Genomic DNA, 18,340 nt, shown 5'->3' on the forward strand with positions numbered 1-18,340 from the left:
GAAGATCATCCAGTCCAACCATTGACCTAACACTGACAGTTCCCAACTACATCATATCCCTCAGCTCTACAACTCTACTCTTAAACACCTCCAGGGATGGGGACTCCACCACCTCCCTGGGTAGCCTGTTCCAATGCCTAACAACCCCTTCTGGAAAGAAATGCTTCCTAATATCTAGTCTAAACCTTCCCTGGCGCAACTTGAGGCCATTACCTCTTGTCCTATCGCTTGTTACTTGGTTAAAGAGACTCATCCCCAGCTCTCTGCACCCTCCTTTCAGGTAGCTGTAGAGGGCGATGAGGTCTCCCCTCAGCCTCCTCTTCTCCAGACTAAACACCCCCAGTTCCCTCAGCCGCTCCCCATACGACCTGTGCTCCAGACCCTGCACCAGCTTCGTTGACCTTCTTTGGACATGATCAAGTCATTCAATGTCCTTTTTGTAGTGAGGGGCCCAGAAGTACTAACTGCTACAAATGAGTAGGCTAGAATATTCAGAGCAATAACTAAGGAATAATGGCCTATGATCTAGTCAATTCCTACTCATATGAACAACTTAAAGACATCACTGCTTTTTACACTGAATAGCAACAAGGTGAAATGAGCTTCTAATATCATTAGAAGGTTTGCACGCTCAATATCATTTGCAAGACTTCTGTCACAATCAAAATATGCAAAATTTTTCCTCCTCTAATTGTGGGACAAGACATGGGCTTGGAGCACAAGATTATTTTCTTACCAAATAAACCACCAAATTACTTCGTATACAAAGTCTGAGTCAATCTCAAGAAAAATTTGATCAAGAAAATTGGTAAATTCAGTCTCAGTAGCATTTGTTCCATCTTCAGCAATGCAGATGAAGGGAACCCTTTTCCTAAGAACACATGTTTTTGTGGCTCCAGAACTCCTCTATAAAACTAAATACCGTCATTTATTGTATTGCAGTACGCTGATAAAATTCTGAAGTAACTTGGGTAAATCTTCTAGTGTTCCTTTGAAAGTGCCTAGCATGATATCCACAACTGACACTCGGGGAGATTTTTTGCCCCACAGTTTTGCTCCTCAAATACTTCCACTGTTCAGAAACACTTTTCTATTAATCTCACTTTGCCAGATCAAAAAACCTACAGATTTTTCTTTTAGAAACATTCTTGGAAAACAAGAAATCAAAATGTCTTCACTTTCTCCAACAGATACACACTTTGTAGCTTTGCTAATATATGCAAATTGTCTGATTGCTTGAAATTACTGATTAACCAGGCTGGAGAGCTGATTACCTGATTATCCAAGAGAAAAATAATTTAGCATGATTTTTGTCATTTAACAGTCTAGATAATTTTCTAATTAATTTGAGTTTTCAAGTGAATTCAGAGATACTACTGAAAAAGAGAAAAGAGGTCAATGATCTGAATAAAGTTATGCTTTCCAGGAATTTTCTTCCTACAACAATCACTTGTCAAACATTATTGTTAATAGAGACGCTTCAGACACACACACACAAATGAGAATACAGACTTCCAAAAATATTCAAAAAACAACCCATGGTAAAATACTGCTTTTGTAAAGGTATCTTGAAGGGCTGGACATAAAATTAGTGATGCATTAGTCTGACACATGGCATCAAACTTGCAGTGTTACCAATAAATTCTGAACTACACATGAAGCAATATGTAGCAGATATTTTGTCAATATGCTGAGCGAATAATAAATACTGGAAATACGTACTTGCCACTGAAAAGTTGTTGAGTGGATATGGCAGATCCACATCCTGGGGCTTCTCCTTATAGCCTATGAAAGAGCCATCTGTCTTTAGCAGGAAATATCTTGGCCGCCAGTTTTTTATATATTCTCCTAAAGGAGAAAAAAAATGTTCATTAGTACCGTATAAAAAAACCTTTGAAATTAAAAAAATGTAACATATTATCAGTGTCTAAAATTAATTATACAAAAAGCTTTTCAGACATTTTCAATTTACAGAGGAAACCTTAACTCCTTCCAAAAGAAGAAAAACTGGAATTGCAATAGTAAGCCTGGACTATACAATGATGCCTCTGGAATAAGAAGCTACAAGCACCGTATAGTAATATTCTGTAATTCTAAATTTTATCACACTATACTCTGCAAAATCCTACATCTTTACACCTATAAACAGTTTGAAATTTGCTGCAGGCAAAAATAAGCACTACAACTTGACTTTTAATATCAAAATGAAATATAAACTACTACAATGTGGAACATGTATCCTGCTGAGCCAAAGTAAAAAACGTTAATTTCCTCAAAACATACACTAAGTAAATACAAGAAGATTGGGCGTAATGGAAGAACCTACACAAAATATATTTAACGAATATATCTGAAAGCAAAAGGAATAAAAAAGTAGAAGCCAATTACCTTCAAAGAGTTAATTCCACCAATAAACCTATCACCTCCACCTTCCCCCTACCCCAGTCTGAGCAGAAAAGTTTTCATGCCATGAGGTATTCAGGACCAGAAACATACAGAACAGGCCAGCAAAGACACAATAGCTTAATTAATGCCACTTATTTGCTATTTCAGGTTGAAAAATCTCTTTAACAGCATTATCATTTACAGTGTCACACTAAAATCTCAGCAACAAATTTATTTTTAAAGTGCAATTACTCAGTTAAGTACAGGTGAGTTTAGATTTGCCCAAGTTTCCCCATCATTGATTTCTAGCAGTTCTGCAGAATAAATAACATATGTACAAGTACTTACTAAGACTTTAAATAAGCCACTATTTCATCATTATACAAGTGAATATTTTAAGAGAAAAGGTGTATTAACAATGCAGAATTTCCAACCATGCCTACGACTTCTCACTGTTTGCAAAATGCTCAGAACTGACCAGCCGTGGGGCTGCACTGGTCCTGGGCTAAGCCCAGCCCTTCAGTGCCACTCACCACCTCAGCACCCTGTTAGCTGTAGCTAGGTAGCTTTTAGAAAGAAGTTTACATCCATCTGACACAGAGATTACTCCATTAAAGGCTAATCTAAAAATTCATTGATCACATCAGAACAATCAACCAATTGTCACTTACGTTCAACATGGGAATTGATAACCTGGCCTTGCTGAACTCGATCACAACTTGTACGCATTTTGACAATGCTCATGGCTTAAAAATCTACCTGCAGCCATTAACATTTCTGATCTTCAACATGCACTTAAGCAGAGAAGCGGGGTAGGGAGTAGTAGACAGAGAAGAGGAAAGAGTAAGAAAAATTAACACCAAGCTATCTGTGCTGACATGTTTCCTGGCCCTCAGTAGCAAAACTCTTCCTATTTAGTCCCACTTCTAGATAGTAAGGCACCTGCTTTTGTTATCTAAACATTTTTATATAAGTAGAAAGAAAATTGAAAAAGTTGAAGTGTTACTTAATTTGATCACAAAATTAATACAGCAGATACAGCACTAGTTGCATTTGTATTGACTCGGAGCTTTCAATCTCAGATCTCTGGTGCTAGTTTAGCTGGAAACATCCCTACTGGTACTGCCAGTCTGAACTGATTTCACAATGGGAAATCCCAGATAACATAAAAGCAAAAAACAAAACAAAACAAAAAAACAAACCAGGTATGAGATATCTGTAAGTTGAAGAAGAAATACAAGTGCAGTATGGGAAAACAAACGTGAAACTTTTAATACCAACACCAGTGAAAAACTATATCATCATTACACGAAAAGGTAAAGACATTTCTTTAATTCAGTTTGCTGACTACTTGAAAATGAAATAATCACAGGCCTAAACAAAGGTATGACTCATATTTTAAGCACTTTAAAAATATGCTGTGTGACGAATTTGCTGAAATCTGCATGGACCCAAAAGTTGAAGCCAAAACAAAACCTTACATAATATATCATCCAATATAAGTTTTAAAAATATTTAAATCCTAGTTGTTTTCTTAAACAGACCATAAAGAGAATCTTCTGTACAATTCTAATAAATTATATCTTATTTAGTTGTAACAGTGACTGTTATGAGAGAAAGTGCCAGTTGCTAGGTTTAACTCGACATAGCGCTGAGGGATATGGTGTAGTTGGGAACTGCCAATGTTAGGTTAATGGTTGGACTGGATGATCTTCAAGGTCTTTTCCAACCTGGACGATTCTGTGAAAATCTAGCAAGATCTTAGTCTTATCTAAGTCTTATCTTAACTGGAAGGCAGGCACCTAAAAACTACTGAAGAAAAGTTCAAGGACAGCATGGAGAGAACACCAACATGCCTAAAACAGGTCAGCCATCCAGATTTCAAAGAAAGTCCTCCTTCTGCAAGGAATAAACAACAGGGAGATAAGCAAACTGCTCTAAGAATCACAGGTGATAAGGTAAGTACACTCATTAGTCACTTCGGGAAAGAACAGAAGCCTTTGTTGACTTACATACACACTCTCCAGAACTAAACCTGTATAAAAGGAGACCATTCTAGCAGATGCCCTTAGAGACCTAGCACACCCTTCCCTGATCACTTACTACCTCTGCTTCTCTTAGGACAACAGATTGCATTCGGCTTCTACTAGGTACACTCATAGTCTCTTAAATCAACAGATTTTTGACCATCTACTGAGTTATACAACTGATGTCCTGCCTGGAGAAAAACCACTAGAAGAGTGTGACTAGCACTTCCACGCTCCTCTGAAGAGAGGTAGCAACTTTGGACAAAATCTAATCACAAGAAGATATAAATATTGAATGACATATAAGTACCAGTTTACCCATGAGTACAGCTGTACCTCTGTCTTTGACCTGCAAACTGTAGCCAGACACAGGACATGTAATTTAAAAGCAACTGCAGAACACTATGGCTTCATAAGGATCCATACAGTTCTTCTATAGATACATTTCTTTGAAGAATGTTTCTCCTAAACGGTTCCCCAACATGAATCACGGTTAGACTACTTTTTAAAGACATCTGTACAAACACAGACACAAAAAAACGCCTAGTTTTGTCATGCAATGACCGATATTCCAATCCCTCTTCAAGGCCTATACATGAATATTTATCATCTGCCCTTTATTTATTTTGTAATTTAATTAACAAATGGGTGAACACTTTTGAAGACTAAAGTAAACAGTGGTATCGGTGAACAGTTCACTTAGCTGCTCAAGTGGTTTAATGGCCCTCAAGATGCACTCTAGGTGCTCTCTTATAACTGGATTCCTTCTACGTAATCTGTTTAAGGTTAGAAAAACATTTTAGTCCATACTTCTTAACAGACATGCACTTACTGAACTGCTTTGAAAGATAAATCGTCCATACAAAAAATACTAAAACACAGTAGAGTATTTGAAAAGACACTTCCACAACAGAGCTACTTTAAAAATTACCAAAAAAGTGTCTATTTTAGAGTATGAGCAATATTAAAATTACTTTAAAGACATTTGGAGTGTATATTTATCAAATACATCAACACAAGCAAACAACAGGAAATTTACATCTGAAATTCATTAATTCAAGAGAAAGGAGAAGTCCAGGCAGGCTAAGCAAACCACAAGATATCCTGACAATTTAATGAAATGGAGCTGTGGATCTGCCATAGAGAATTAATCAGTTTGTACCCTGCTTCCTGCTGAGTTAATGTAAGCTAAATTATCATTTTGCTTAAATTTATACCCTTCTAAGTTGAAAAACATGTTCTTTTAGGATCTGTTTATTAGATAGTAAGAAGAGGTCTCTAATTTCAACCACTGCAGCAAAGAAAGCCAAGTAATTCCTACATCATTTTAATCCTATTCAAAGTTTTTAAAGCTACTTGAGAAAAGGGGCACCAGAATATGTATATTATGGATATATAGAGACAACAAACGCATACACGCACACAGAGAATACAAATTTAGAATCAGTTTTAGGCTGTTGGGGTCTGCTTTTTTAATAACTACTGAGAGAACACACCCAAAAGATGAAATAAGACAGCAATACATTCTTGAAGCACATGAAAGTGCAATCTGATCTTCATGCAAAAAGCACCCTCATAACATGTAACTCTTTAATTAATGTTTTATTTAATAATATACTGGCTAACAACAGTAACAAAGAATGCTTAATGAAGGTTTGTTTAGAACATCACCCTCACGGCTGGCTCTGTATCCTATGTACTGCAGCCTTAATGATTTTCTTTTTTGTCTTTGACAGCTAGTAACAAGAATCCTGCCTTCAGGACATTTCACAAAATATATTTATTCTAGTGAAGCAATGTTTGTAGTTTTGATGCTGCTGAGAAGCTTCACAAAAGAAGGCCTTTCTAAGAAACTGTATGAGTAGCCAAGAAATCTGTGTTAGACAAATGTAATCACTCCAAGTTCATACTTTTTAACTTCACCTCAGAACTCAAACTTTCTCTTCAAACATATACTTCACATCAGAATCAATGCTTTCTATTGTTAGCCTCGCCTCTTGTAATCCTTAAACATATGGAAATTTAGCAATTCTCGAAAAATTATTCCGTAATTTAAAATTAATCTTATTACTTTAAAATATTTAAAAAAAAAAAACCACTTTTGCAAAACATCTACATTTTTCAATATGTAAATGGTTTTAGAGGTGTGAAGGAAATGTCTTTAATATACAGTGCTGATAAGCAACAGAAACCTGAGTTCAAAAACTTGCTTCCTTAAAAGAAGCAACAGCTGCCACACAGACATAAGTGAGATATAAAAAAGGGAAAAAGAAAGAAAAAAAACCAATCCCTCTCCAAGCAGAGAACACTGAAAATCTGCCTTTTCTCTCTGTCATCAATTTACTAAAACGGATTTAATAGAAATAATACACAAATATTGTTCTCCTTTCTTTTTTTCTTTCTGTTTTAAGGGACTTTTTTGTTAAATCAAACTCCAGTTTCCCTGCACTAACATTTAATCAACAGAGAGGGCAAAGTTGAATTTATCTAAGATCATTAAACAAAATTATATAAAAGTAAATAAACAACCATATGCAATCTTTCTTTAAAAGAAACAACTGTAATTAATGTCAGGTTAAGTAAAATATCAGAAGTAATGCCAGTGGTTTTGAGATTGAATTTACTTACCTTGGCCCTCTGAGGGCAGTGTTACCTAACACACGATTAGAAGCATCAGCAGACTATTTGATTAAGTCAGTAGACACTAGTAAATGTAAAGCACTTCTGCTAATTACTTACTTCTGATTTCATGATAACAAGTTTGGAGATCCAGTTCAAAGCCACTGTAAAGTATGTTAAAAAAACCCGAAAATGTATACCTGTCCCTCATGATTCAATATAGGTTCTTCTATCTAACGTAAACGTGTAATTATGCACCACGCAAAAGATTTGACAAAATCTTATTGCATACCAAAAAATTAAATAACTGTGATTTTTTTCTAATGTGCCCTAGCATTTTAAAAGCTATTTTTATTATCTATCCCCTCCCAAGTATTTGCCAGCAGTTCAAAGAAAAGCAGAATTTTGAACTAACGCTTTTTGATTCTGTCTTTTATTCTGTGAGACAGTGATTATTTATTTATACTGTTTTCCCACCATTCCCAGTAATGCTAAATGACATTTTGAGCACATCTGTACTTACATTAGACATTTTAATTTTTCCAGTCACAACTGGGAAACAGGAAATATTTCATGCCATGTGTGGGCATCGGCTTATAGCACAGATAAGCTTCCGTTAAGTTTCCTGCAAACTGGGTGGTTAAGGTGAGAAGGTTCAAGTGCCCTTCACTGTCAATGACATGGCAATGTTCCAGTGTAAATATAAAGACTGGTCAATTTATGTTCAGCTATTCACAGCTGTGTGGCCAGAAACCAGTGAAAACCACACAGATGTTAAGATTTTGCAGAAGGCAGCAAACAGCCTCGGAAACAAGTTCTAGAAGTTCGTCAGCTGAGCAAGGGGAGAGGAAAGCAGGGACAACTCTCTCCTTCATGCCAGCCAAGATGCACTGAAGAGGAGGCAAATGGGAGGATCCTTTTTCCTGCAGCAGTAGTAGGCAGCGATCAGACAAGGGCTCCTACAAGTGAAACTGAGTACTTCCAAGCAGGGAGGTGCAGTCACCAGGCAGGGTGAAACCAGAGTGGCTCCCCACCCTCTCAGCATGCACCTCTGCAGCTAAAGCGACAGGGAGGACCAATCTCCTCAAGTGAAAGTTTTTCCCTGATCTTACTGCAGGGTTTTCTTCCCCCAGGTTCCAAATGCAACCTCCAAACATGTTCCAGTTAGAGGCTCACAAGGGTTCAAACCACCAGCTGCCCTGACTTTTTTCATTAAGACTACTGGAGTGAGTCACTGTCCTGTCTTGTTTAAATGCAACAGTACTTCAGCTCCAGCTGTTTATTCAACCCTTTCCTGTTGCATTATAATCTTTTCTCTAAAATATCAAAAAATCTGAGGAAAATATTCAATAGCAGAGACATACATACCGCTATTCAAACACAAACGCAGTTTTCAAACAGGGCATCTGCAGTATCCACACAAAATTACTGATGTGTTTTGGCATCTCATGGAAATAAATGTTCACAGTACATATTCAATTTTCATATGCATAAAATTTTGTCCTTTTAAAAAATTGTACCAGAAATACTGAGCTAGCTGACATCCTGACAAATTGAGAACTGACCTTTACCATGTCCATTTTGAGCCAACAGGAAGAAAAACTTGCCAGTTTCAACATCACTCTCACTTCCCTTTCATTCTTGAAGGATAAGAATTAGAACAATAAATAAATTAAATAGAAGTTGATATGAGCACATGCTGTCTGGAATAGCAGAGTCCTGTATTGCATCAGCATCCCTGAACAACAAAGGAGATCAATATTTTCTAAATATGCCTACTATTCAGGAATGGAAAATCAAGGTCTATAGCCTAGAAACATGTGGGGACACTGCTCACATTTTCTAAATTTCTCTCTTGCATAAGGCTTTATAGGACCAAAGCCCAAAATGCTACACTATTTAGCTGCTTTTCAAAGCAGTTTTGTAGTTTTTAATAGTGTTGAGATGTATTTGTGGTAAATGAAAAAAAAACCCAAACCTAGAATATTGTCTCGCATAATTATTTTTATAGCCAAAAACCTTCATGTTCTCAGTACTTTCAACTATTTATATTTTTTTTATATTAGGACTATAAGAATCAAGTGGTACTTTATGTAACAGAAAAAATACTATTTTCCTTTCTTGTGTTTTTATCAAGTGCTAGTAGACCAAAGGATCTTTTTCAGATTTTGAAAGTATTTTAAGAGTAGGACAAGTATACAAATATTAATCTATAAATTGCACTGAATAAGACAGTCAGCTACAGCAGCAACAATTTATGTACTTGGTACAAATATATATATTAAATCAGGTGATTAAAATGTAAATGCTTTTTACATGTAGCTAAATTGAATTAAACATCTTAATATTCTCTACTTACAACATTCTGTAAAACAGCCAACTCTAGTTTACAAAAGAAATATCAAACTTTCCATTGTTTGCAAAGGAATATGATAAGTTTGACAATAGCATTATCAGTCAGCTGAGTTTCTTTGACAGATTAATGTGTTGTCAAAAATTAATGTGACTTTCCCCTCTTAAAACTGGTATACTTGCTAGCATATTTTCAGAAAGCATACTGTCTCACTTTTAAAACTGGCACATTGAAGTAATTTTAAAATAGCTCCTCTGAACTTTCTCCTTGTCACTAGGTATGCTCCTAGCCTCAGACCTTGCCAGGTGCCAAACAGCTAGCACCAACATCATTCAGCTACGTTTCTTCCTCAAGCACATTGCTAAAATCAATCTTTTTGCTTTATCATTTAGCTCGCATCATCTGCAAAGAACCAGTCCAAGATACACAGAAGCATTCCTCAAACCCCTTGCGTTGAAAGAACAGCTCCATGACTGCTGTACACATCAGGAGAACTTTGGGGCTGCAAGAAATGCTTCACAATAATCAGCAATTCATCACCAACCAGAGTAACTTGGGCTTCACAACAGCAATGACAGAACACAGAAAATGGCACAATTCTGTGTAGAAGAACCTACAACCCAACTAACAGGCAAAAAGCAATCCTCCATGCGCAGTGCTGTTGACCTCTGTCTAGGCTCAGATGCAGAAGTCGGTAGTTGGGTAGGAGGCAGCCACACCTGAATTTTCAGTTAAAATCAAGTTGACATAATCCAAAACTGACTTCTTCCACTCTGCCACGGTGATGATAAAAGGGGACATCAAATGCTCCCATCAGTAGTTATTGTTATCAATGACCTACAGATCTGATGCCTATTAGACCTAAGACGGAAGATACCATAAAAAGGGGTTCCTTCACTTTTGGTGAGGACTTGGTGGCAAGGGGTGGTTAGGTTCATTCAAGATAATATTTAAGTCATGCTGTGACTGAGCAAAAAAACCTGATATATATGGATAACCAGAAGACACATCTGCAATCCACACGGTACACCTCAACCACTATTTTATTTTCCATTTTTCAGTTCAATACAGGTATCAGAATGTTGAATTTCACATAATAGTAGAGAAGAAAATTCATCATTTTAAAGTTTCCATTTTTATCTTTAAAGTAAGAGATCACTTGGATAAAAGAATGCTTTCATTTAGCCTTTCTGGGCTAACTTAATTTCCCTCCATGTTTGTAGCCTTTTTCACATTTCTTTCATGTTATCCTGGAAATTCAGCAGCAGCAGAAATCACCGAACAAGAAATAAGAAAGGATTTTAGTGGAAGAAAGAAAACTGTATTCCTATAGAGCAATCCGAATTTATTTTATGTGCAACTGTCAAACAGGAAAATATATGTTATGCCTGACCAGCTTCTTGCCTTTGGAGAAAGAACTGAAAATAAGATCAAGTGAAAGAGAAAATTAGTTGCTAATCTCATTCTAACCCCTAGCATTTACTTGTCTACTATATAATACTAGACGATCACCGATTGGCACTTTCTGCATAAGAAAAGCTCAGGATGCAATAGTAGGGGTATGCAATGTATCAGTCTTGAGGTAGACAGACAAAGCTATGTAAAGACTTGGATAGCACCTGTCCACCAAATGTCTGAAACTGAAATAAGTGCATTACTCTTTCTACTTCCACAAGAATCAAATTTATCAAGTTTTTTTGGGTTTTGTTTTTTTTTTTAACCTACCACATGGAGAAATCAAAAGTTTTCTTCCTTACAAGAAAAGGCTCTTTTTAGGAATAAACAACAGAGGGAGGGAAGATATTAAACTCCTGAACTAATTAACAGAAGTAAAGGAGGCGGTAGGGGACAATGATAATTAATATGTACCCTCCTCCTAACCAAATCTCCACATACATTCATTCTGTATATGCACACACAACAGCAGCATCATAAACCGTCTCAAGTTCTTGCCATTATTCAGTTCGACATCTGCACATGTTTATGCGTCTCTCCAAACAACCTCTTGAACACCCTGCTGGAGCTGTCATTTTTTTCTTCTCCCTATCTGGCAGATGGCAAGTCAACAATCGGCATCAACAGCAGCCGAATATCTCCCCCCTCCATCCGACCCCCCTAAACAGACACAATAATAACTTCTTTGTGCTTCCCCACAATGCAGCTGCTTAAACCATTTCGCTACAAGGCTGCTTTGCCTTAATAAAAAAAAAAAAAAAAAAAAAAAAAAAAAAATCCCTTCTGTCAAGTCTAAAAAGCAGCATAATGTTAAGCAAGCTAAAGCCACAGCACAGCTGCAAACGGGCAGACACATTGACAGCTCCTCCCTTAACAAAGCCCTGTGAATTGAAGGGGGTTCATCTGAGGCTCACACAGTAATTAGTATAAAAAAGTCCGACAGCCTCTATTATGCTAGGAAAAAAAAACTGGACAGAACTGGGCTGCTGTTTTGCGTCAAGAGTTCTGCTGCAGAGTAGATAAATCATGTTGGGTTTTTTTCCTCTCTTTTTAAAGACAGTAATAAGGAGGATGAGAGAAGCTAATTTGAAAACTTGGACACAGTAATTGTACCATATGGTGAGCATTTATCCCTTCTGAAATACACGCTAACAGTCACTTACATGCACAGTGCTTTGTTTTACAGTTGTTATTCTCTCTACCATATTCATAAAATGGATCTGAATATCCGATACTCCAGAGAAGTTGTGTGTAATTAGCAGCAAAACTGCCTGAGCTTAATATATTGGCCTACCATAGCAATCTAGTTAATTGCAGAAAATCCCATGCCCCCAAATTTAAATAGTGTCCACTTCAAGATTTTTTATTTCTCTCAATGTGTGGCTAAATATCACACATAATAAAGTTCAGAGAAGTAATTTCTTGATGCCAATACTCCTTGATACTATTGACTCTAAAATGCACGAGCAGGGCGTATTTTCCTTTTCATCAATGCAGTACAGAGGAATTAATTCAAGTACCATTTAATAGTAACCACAAAATATTTCATTTCTATCATACTTGGGAAAGGAATTGCTCCGTAAACTTAAAGGTGAAACTGAACTTCAGCATGGGGCACGGGAGGGAGACAAAGACTTCAAATCCACTCCCTCACCTCCACCCCCATTTTCTTCCTGGATCGTATTTTGCAGTATTTCTGTTAGCAATCCAAATGTTTCATTCATAAGAACCTTCAAAATTTTGAAAATATACCATCCAACCCTCAGGGTCTTCTTGCTTTTTACCACATAATTCCAGTTTTTCACCCTGTTCATCCCACCAAATCATCCTGGAATCACAGAAGATAAGAAAACAGTTGAATGCAGCTGGGAACACGTAGGCTTCTTTAAATAAACACTGTAGTTAAATGGCAAAATTAATAAATCTTAGAAGGATTGCTTACAGAAAATAAGACGCAGTGAACTTCCAAGCAAGGGAAATAAAAAACTCAAGCAAAATAAAAGATGAAAGTTTGATGGAAAATTAATCAGACATGCAATGAAGTCTGCAACTGAGGATAACGGTATTTGCAAAGAACCAGAATGGTTTCTTTCTATTGGTCTTTACCTCAGAGGACTACAACAGAAATCTGCTTCAGGTAACAAATTCTTTCACTGTCTCTGGACCAAAAAGGAGGTATTGGAGCAGAGTGCTGGGTACTAAGGTGTCCCAGAACTAGGCAGAATACATCCACAATTACTAAGAAATTCTAAGTGAGGTGAAAGCTACTGGCAAAAACCAGCTACCCTTCAATGATGACAGTTAAACTGAAGGATTATAAATGGAGAATTACACCCCACGCCCCCAAGAAGAACCAAAAAAAGTTTAAAAAAAAAAAAAGAAACTTGAAAATTTCAAGTCAATTGGCTGGATGGTACTCAAAGAAAACTGTTTATAATTCTGTTTTTAATCATACACTTAAATAACACAAACTGACATAAGATAAACAAGGCAGCACTGCCTTTGAGTAGAAAAATCATCCCCATCATACATATGGGATTTCTTTAAGAATGTCAAGAAAATAAAATGGATAAAGACTGACACAATTTATTTCAACTTTTAAAAAGATTTTAGTAAGTTTAAGGGAACAGTAGTTGTGTGGACGAAAAAAGCTGTGTGGTGGAACAGAACAGAAATAGGAAACTGGGTAAAAGGATGAGAGCAAAATAAGATTACACAGATTTCAATCCATGATGCTCTACAGTTCTCTGTTAGGAACACTTCTAGTTAATATACACAACAGTGATCTGGGATCACCACTACATATACTGCAAGACAGTAAAACTATTCAAGTTTATTAAGAATGTGAAGAATTTCAGAGTGGCAAAGCTATGCCAGTGAGCTGACAAACACCAGATGAAATACAGTGAATAATTATTTGGATTAATAAACAGTTACAGAAATAACCTGAAATACTCATACACTGTGTTTCGTTTTAAATTAGCCACTAGCAATTAATGTAACCTTTGCTTAAGTATGCAGTGCTGAGAAAAAGAAAGAAAAATATCATTTGTAAAGTTACACAATTTTAGGAACCCTGAAAATATTATTGTTCCATGATAGACAAATAAAATACAGTTTTGCTAGCTATATTTAAAAAAAAAAAAAAAATCACAAGAGAACAAAAGGGCTTCAGAGACGAAATACACACACACACACAAACCCTGAATTTATAAAGAAGCAGAGTGAGGAGAGAAAGACTGGATTAGGTTTGGGTTTCAAAGGAAGGACTATGACAAAAAGATTTAACAACACAAATGGTCAATAGCAGAATACCAGACATCTCACAGGAACACATTTTCAGAAGAGTTGAGGAACAGATTTTCAAGCATTCAGCATCTACAGTTCTAGCTGAACTCTGTAACATCACCACGTAACTAGCGGTTTGCACCATGGCAATGCCAGCCACTTTCCCACCAATTCAGTACCCAATACCTGCTAGCATCCTTAGAAAAAGACAGCCTCTCCTTGAAATGCCATGAGGCATCTCCAAACTTGTGTGAGCACGTTTTCTTAAAAACCAAAAATCTCACATTCAGGAAATTGGAGTAAACATTCAACATAGGCAGGTTCTTCCTTTAATTGCAATGAATTTTTGTGCTAGCACAAATCTGGTACTAGCCAGGGAGTACTGATGGTGAATCAAAGTCCCAATCCTTGGCCACTTTGGTTACCTTAAATACAATCTACCACCAGCACAGCGCATTTGGGAAGGTGAGGAACACTTGCGAAAGAAGTGTGAGGTGCATCCCGTGTCCGGCTCCACTGTGTCAGCACTGACATCCATGCAGCTGAGGCAGGTCTACAAAATGATCTAACCAAAAACACACCCTGAGAAAATAGGTTTCTGCTCACTGTACAGCTAGTATCAGCACAAAGGAGAGATAATTGGCTGGGGGCAAGAAAGATGCAAGGGAGATAGGGCATCAGCATGAACTTATGTAAGAGTAACTCCTGATTAATCGGACTGCTGCTCTACCTTGTGATTGCAAGTCTTGTTTTCCAGCTACGGTAGAAAATCCAGTTCAAGTGATTCAGATTTCTAAGATCAACTGCATCTCTAAGCAACGATGCCACGACAGTTCTGACACAATATTAAACCAAGAATTTCCCTAATACAATTTCACATTCTATACAAGCAAAGCATATTCTGACAATTTTCTTTACACATGTACACATAAATTACAAATAAAAATATGTAAACTATAAGGAATACGTACAAACCTCTGTACTCTGGTAAATAATTGAAAAATCACTTAAAATTCACAATTTGAAAAAAGCTGGAAATACAACACTTTGACATGATGTTGTGAAGTAGTTATTACAATGTAATGATATTAACAAAATCTTAGCAACACAGAGATCCCAGTATAAATTGATATTTGAGTTAGCCATGCAATACTTCCCATAATAGAAACAGTGCCAAGAAGGTAAGAACAATTTGGTCAGTAAAATCTTTTCTTAAATTTGCAGACTATAATTAAAGTAATAGAAGCTAAAAAAACAACTCAAGTTTTTAACCTCAGGATTCAACATATTTCAAAAATATTTCACTGCCTTAAAATGAATAAAACTGTTTGTAACACCCACATAAGAATCTTAATACAGTTCAATTTTAACATACATTTTTTGCAATATTTCATCTTGCATGATTTTATATTACAATTGCAATAAATATTCACGCAAGGTGTTAAAAAGTCTTTTGCTTTAAGTTTTTCCAGTGCTCTGAATTAAAAGAAAGCTTGATTGATAAGTGGAACTGCAAAATACTCGACCCTGTAATTTCACTAGCACAAAATTTTTGCTTCCTTTTCAGTCACTTTAGAAAATTTTAAAACAGAGCTATAAATTATGAACCCCAAAATTCCAGCCACAAGATGGAACTGAAAGATGACTGACCTGGATAAGACATATAAATTCATCTAGTCAACCTCAGGATGAGGTTTGTTACTTTTTTCCACTAACATTTCCACACATTTTGTGGTTTTCTGCTATAACATATGGGTTTTTTCTAATTCAAATTACTGAAAAGTTTTTAATGACATCCTCCAAAGTAGTTCTGATGCAAAAAGCAGTCTAATAACTTATAGGATGACCTTAAATAGATCTCAGCAAATGCTACAATTACTTTATTCAATGAAGAAATCAAATTTCATACAAAAGAAAACGCTGATAATTTCCTCCTACATCTGGCCTTTCTGAAATTCTGATTATACATACAATAATTAACTGGCACCAAATATTTAACATTTGTGACACCAAAATAATAGGGACCAATAAGGGACTGTAATTTTCAAAAATATATTTGCATTAGTATTGAATTAACTAAATAAATTTGATATGGTTTTAGTGGACGTTTCTTCCTCTAGAAAGTAAACAGCACAATTTTCTAATTAATAAAAACAAAATGGAAACCGACTTACAACACTGACTTCAAAATCCTTGTGCAAGTCTGTACTGGTGATGTCACAAATGCTGTCACATCTGAGCGGGTATTGTCTGTAGAAGGTTCAGAAATGTCCATTTTAATCAAAACATTTATTAGAGGTAGTTGTGTCTTGTTTTTATTTTAATGAATTACAGAATTCTTTAAGAATCATGGTTGCAACTCCCTTTAACAATAATAAATTCAGTAAAATCTAAATAGCTGAAATATAAGGATCTGATCTATAATGGATACAGAAACCCATGTAAGAGTGAGGGGAAATCCATACTGTATGCTTCCATCAGCCTTTAATAATGATGTTTGCCTAACACTGATATAACACTAGCATTTTCTAATTTGCTTAAAATTAACTACAGATTATTTCCTCAGAGTAGTAAAAAGCCAGTGATAAAGTGCTACAAGACAGAAAACACAATTTCTCCAAGCTTGCAGCTATTTTTAAATTAAACCTTTTAACTTCATCATAATTCAAAGCCACATATTATCTTCCATTTCTCCCCACTGCAAAACACTAGCTACTAAACAATTACTTTTCTTATGTCAATAAATCCTCACATCACTGGTCCAAATCCCAGAGACAGAGATGGGGACACTTGTTCACTTAGGTGTAGGTGAATCTTACTTTGTGAATAAAAAAAATCTTTTCCTTCACTCCTTTTTCCCTATACAATTTGGGAGCATGGCACCGCCAAAAGGACATGCTGTACTATGGGAAGGGATTTGAGCAGTGCTTGAAGAACTGTTAAACATCTTCTTATTTTAGAGCATTTATAGCATAACTATTTATATACTTAAGTTTCTTTTGATGTAAGTCATCTACATTCTATAATCATTTCTGTATGTCTGCAGTAAAGAGAAAGAAAGAAAGAAAGAAAGAAAGAAAGAAAGAAAGAAAGAAAGAAAGAAAGAAAGAAAGAAAGAAAGAAAGAAAGAAAGAAAGAAAGAAAGAAAGAAAGAAAGAAACCTTTCCAATAATTAATTCAGGTACAGAACTTCTTAAAACATCTTTTAAGATGTGATATAAGAACTAGAACAAATGACAACAGAATAAAGCTATGCTTTTATTTCAAATTCCAAAGAGGAAAAAAAAAAGCCTCATGCCAGAATGAGGTATGAGGACATATGGGCAGTCTATCACCTGACTACCAAACAGCAGTACTAAAGCTGACACATGTTTGTTAATCCCAAGAGGTAAAACGCTGCTTTGTCTTCTGGGGGTCATGCTGCAGATGAGTGCCCGTTATGATGCTGATGCATTTTTCCATGCTGACGTTCCCAGGGGAATTTGAGTTCCCCATCAGAGAGAAGCGACACAAATTTTTCATCTTCCCCTAGAGTCTTCCATATTTTTGTTTACCAAGTGTGCATAGAAGAATAGCAAGCATCAGCAGCACAGCTGAAACACTTTTAACAAAAGCTTTTCTTCTGGATGTCTACAGTTTAAGTCAGTTAAATTTTATACTAAGACTAGTTTTCAGTGACAGCTTGGTATTGTACCAAGAGATCACAGATTGAGAAGGAATGATTGAAATTTAGTGACGTGATTATTGGTTACAGACAGCAAGCCCTCTTCAGACAATCTGAAATTATTCCCCTCCCTGGCAGTGTTCAAGGCCAGGCTGGATGGGGCTTTGAGCAACCTGGTCTAGTGGAAGGTGTCCCTGCCCATGGCAGGGAGGTTGGAGCTAGATGACCTTCAAAGTCCCTTCTAACCCAAACCATTCCATGATTCTATGATTAAGGAGAGGAACACTTGCCAGAAATCTGGCTATTCTCTAATGTACTTTTTATCTCTGTACAGGGCAGACTAAGGTGAGGTCAAGAGATCAACGATCAGTAAGCTATAGAAACACTCTATTCCTCTACAAGTTTCTCATTCTCCTGAAATAAGTCTGTTTTCAGAATTCTCTGGTTCCAACAAAACCCCTCAGAAAATTCCAGGTGCAATTTCTCATGATACCTCATCTGATCTGGCTGAGGAGAAACCCTTCCTCCTCCTCCTTCTAGTCCTGCAGT

General features: G+C 36.3%; 1 protein-coding gene across 5 annotated transcripts in view; it reads right to left on the reverse strand.

Moving 5' to 3' along the window:
- AKT3 (AKT serine/threonine kinase 3) overlaps positions 1–18,340 on the reverse strand; it is a 158,848-nt gene that overhangs the window by 71,887 nt on the left and 68,621 nt on the right. For 4 of the 5 annotated variants that reach the window (XM_074896858.1, XM_074896855.1, XM_074896856.1 and 1 more), the window contains exon 3: positions 1,723–1,848. In XM_074896858.1, coding sequence (XP_074752959.1) covers positions 1,723–1,848 — 126 coding nt within the window. Of the gene's footprint in view, positions 1–1,722; positions 1,849–16,301; positions 16,378–18,340 lie in introns of all 5 variants that reach the window. The other variant, XM_074896859.1, reaches the window with a different exon arrangement.

This window comes from Athene noctua, chromosome 1 (assembly GCF_965140245.1).
Source record: "Athene noctua chromosome 1, bAthNoc1.hap1.1, whole genome shotgun sequence".
NCBI lineage: Eukaryota > Metazoa > Chordata > Aves > Strigiformes > Strigidae > Athene > Athene noctua.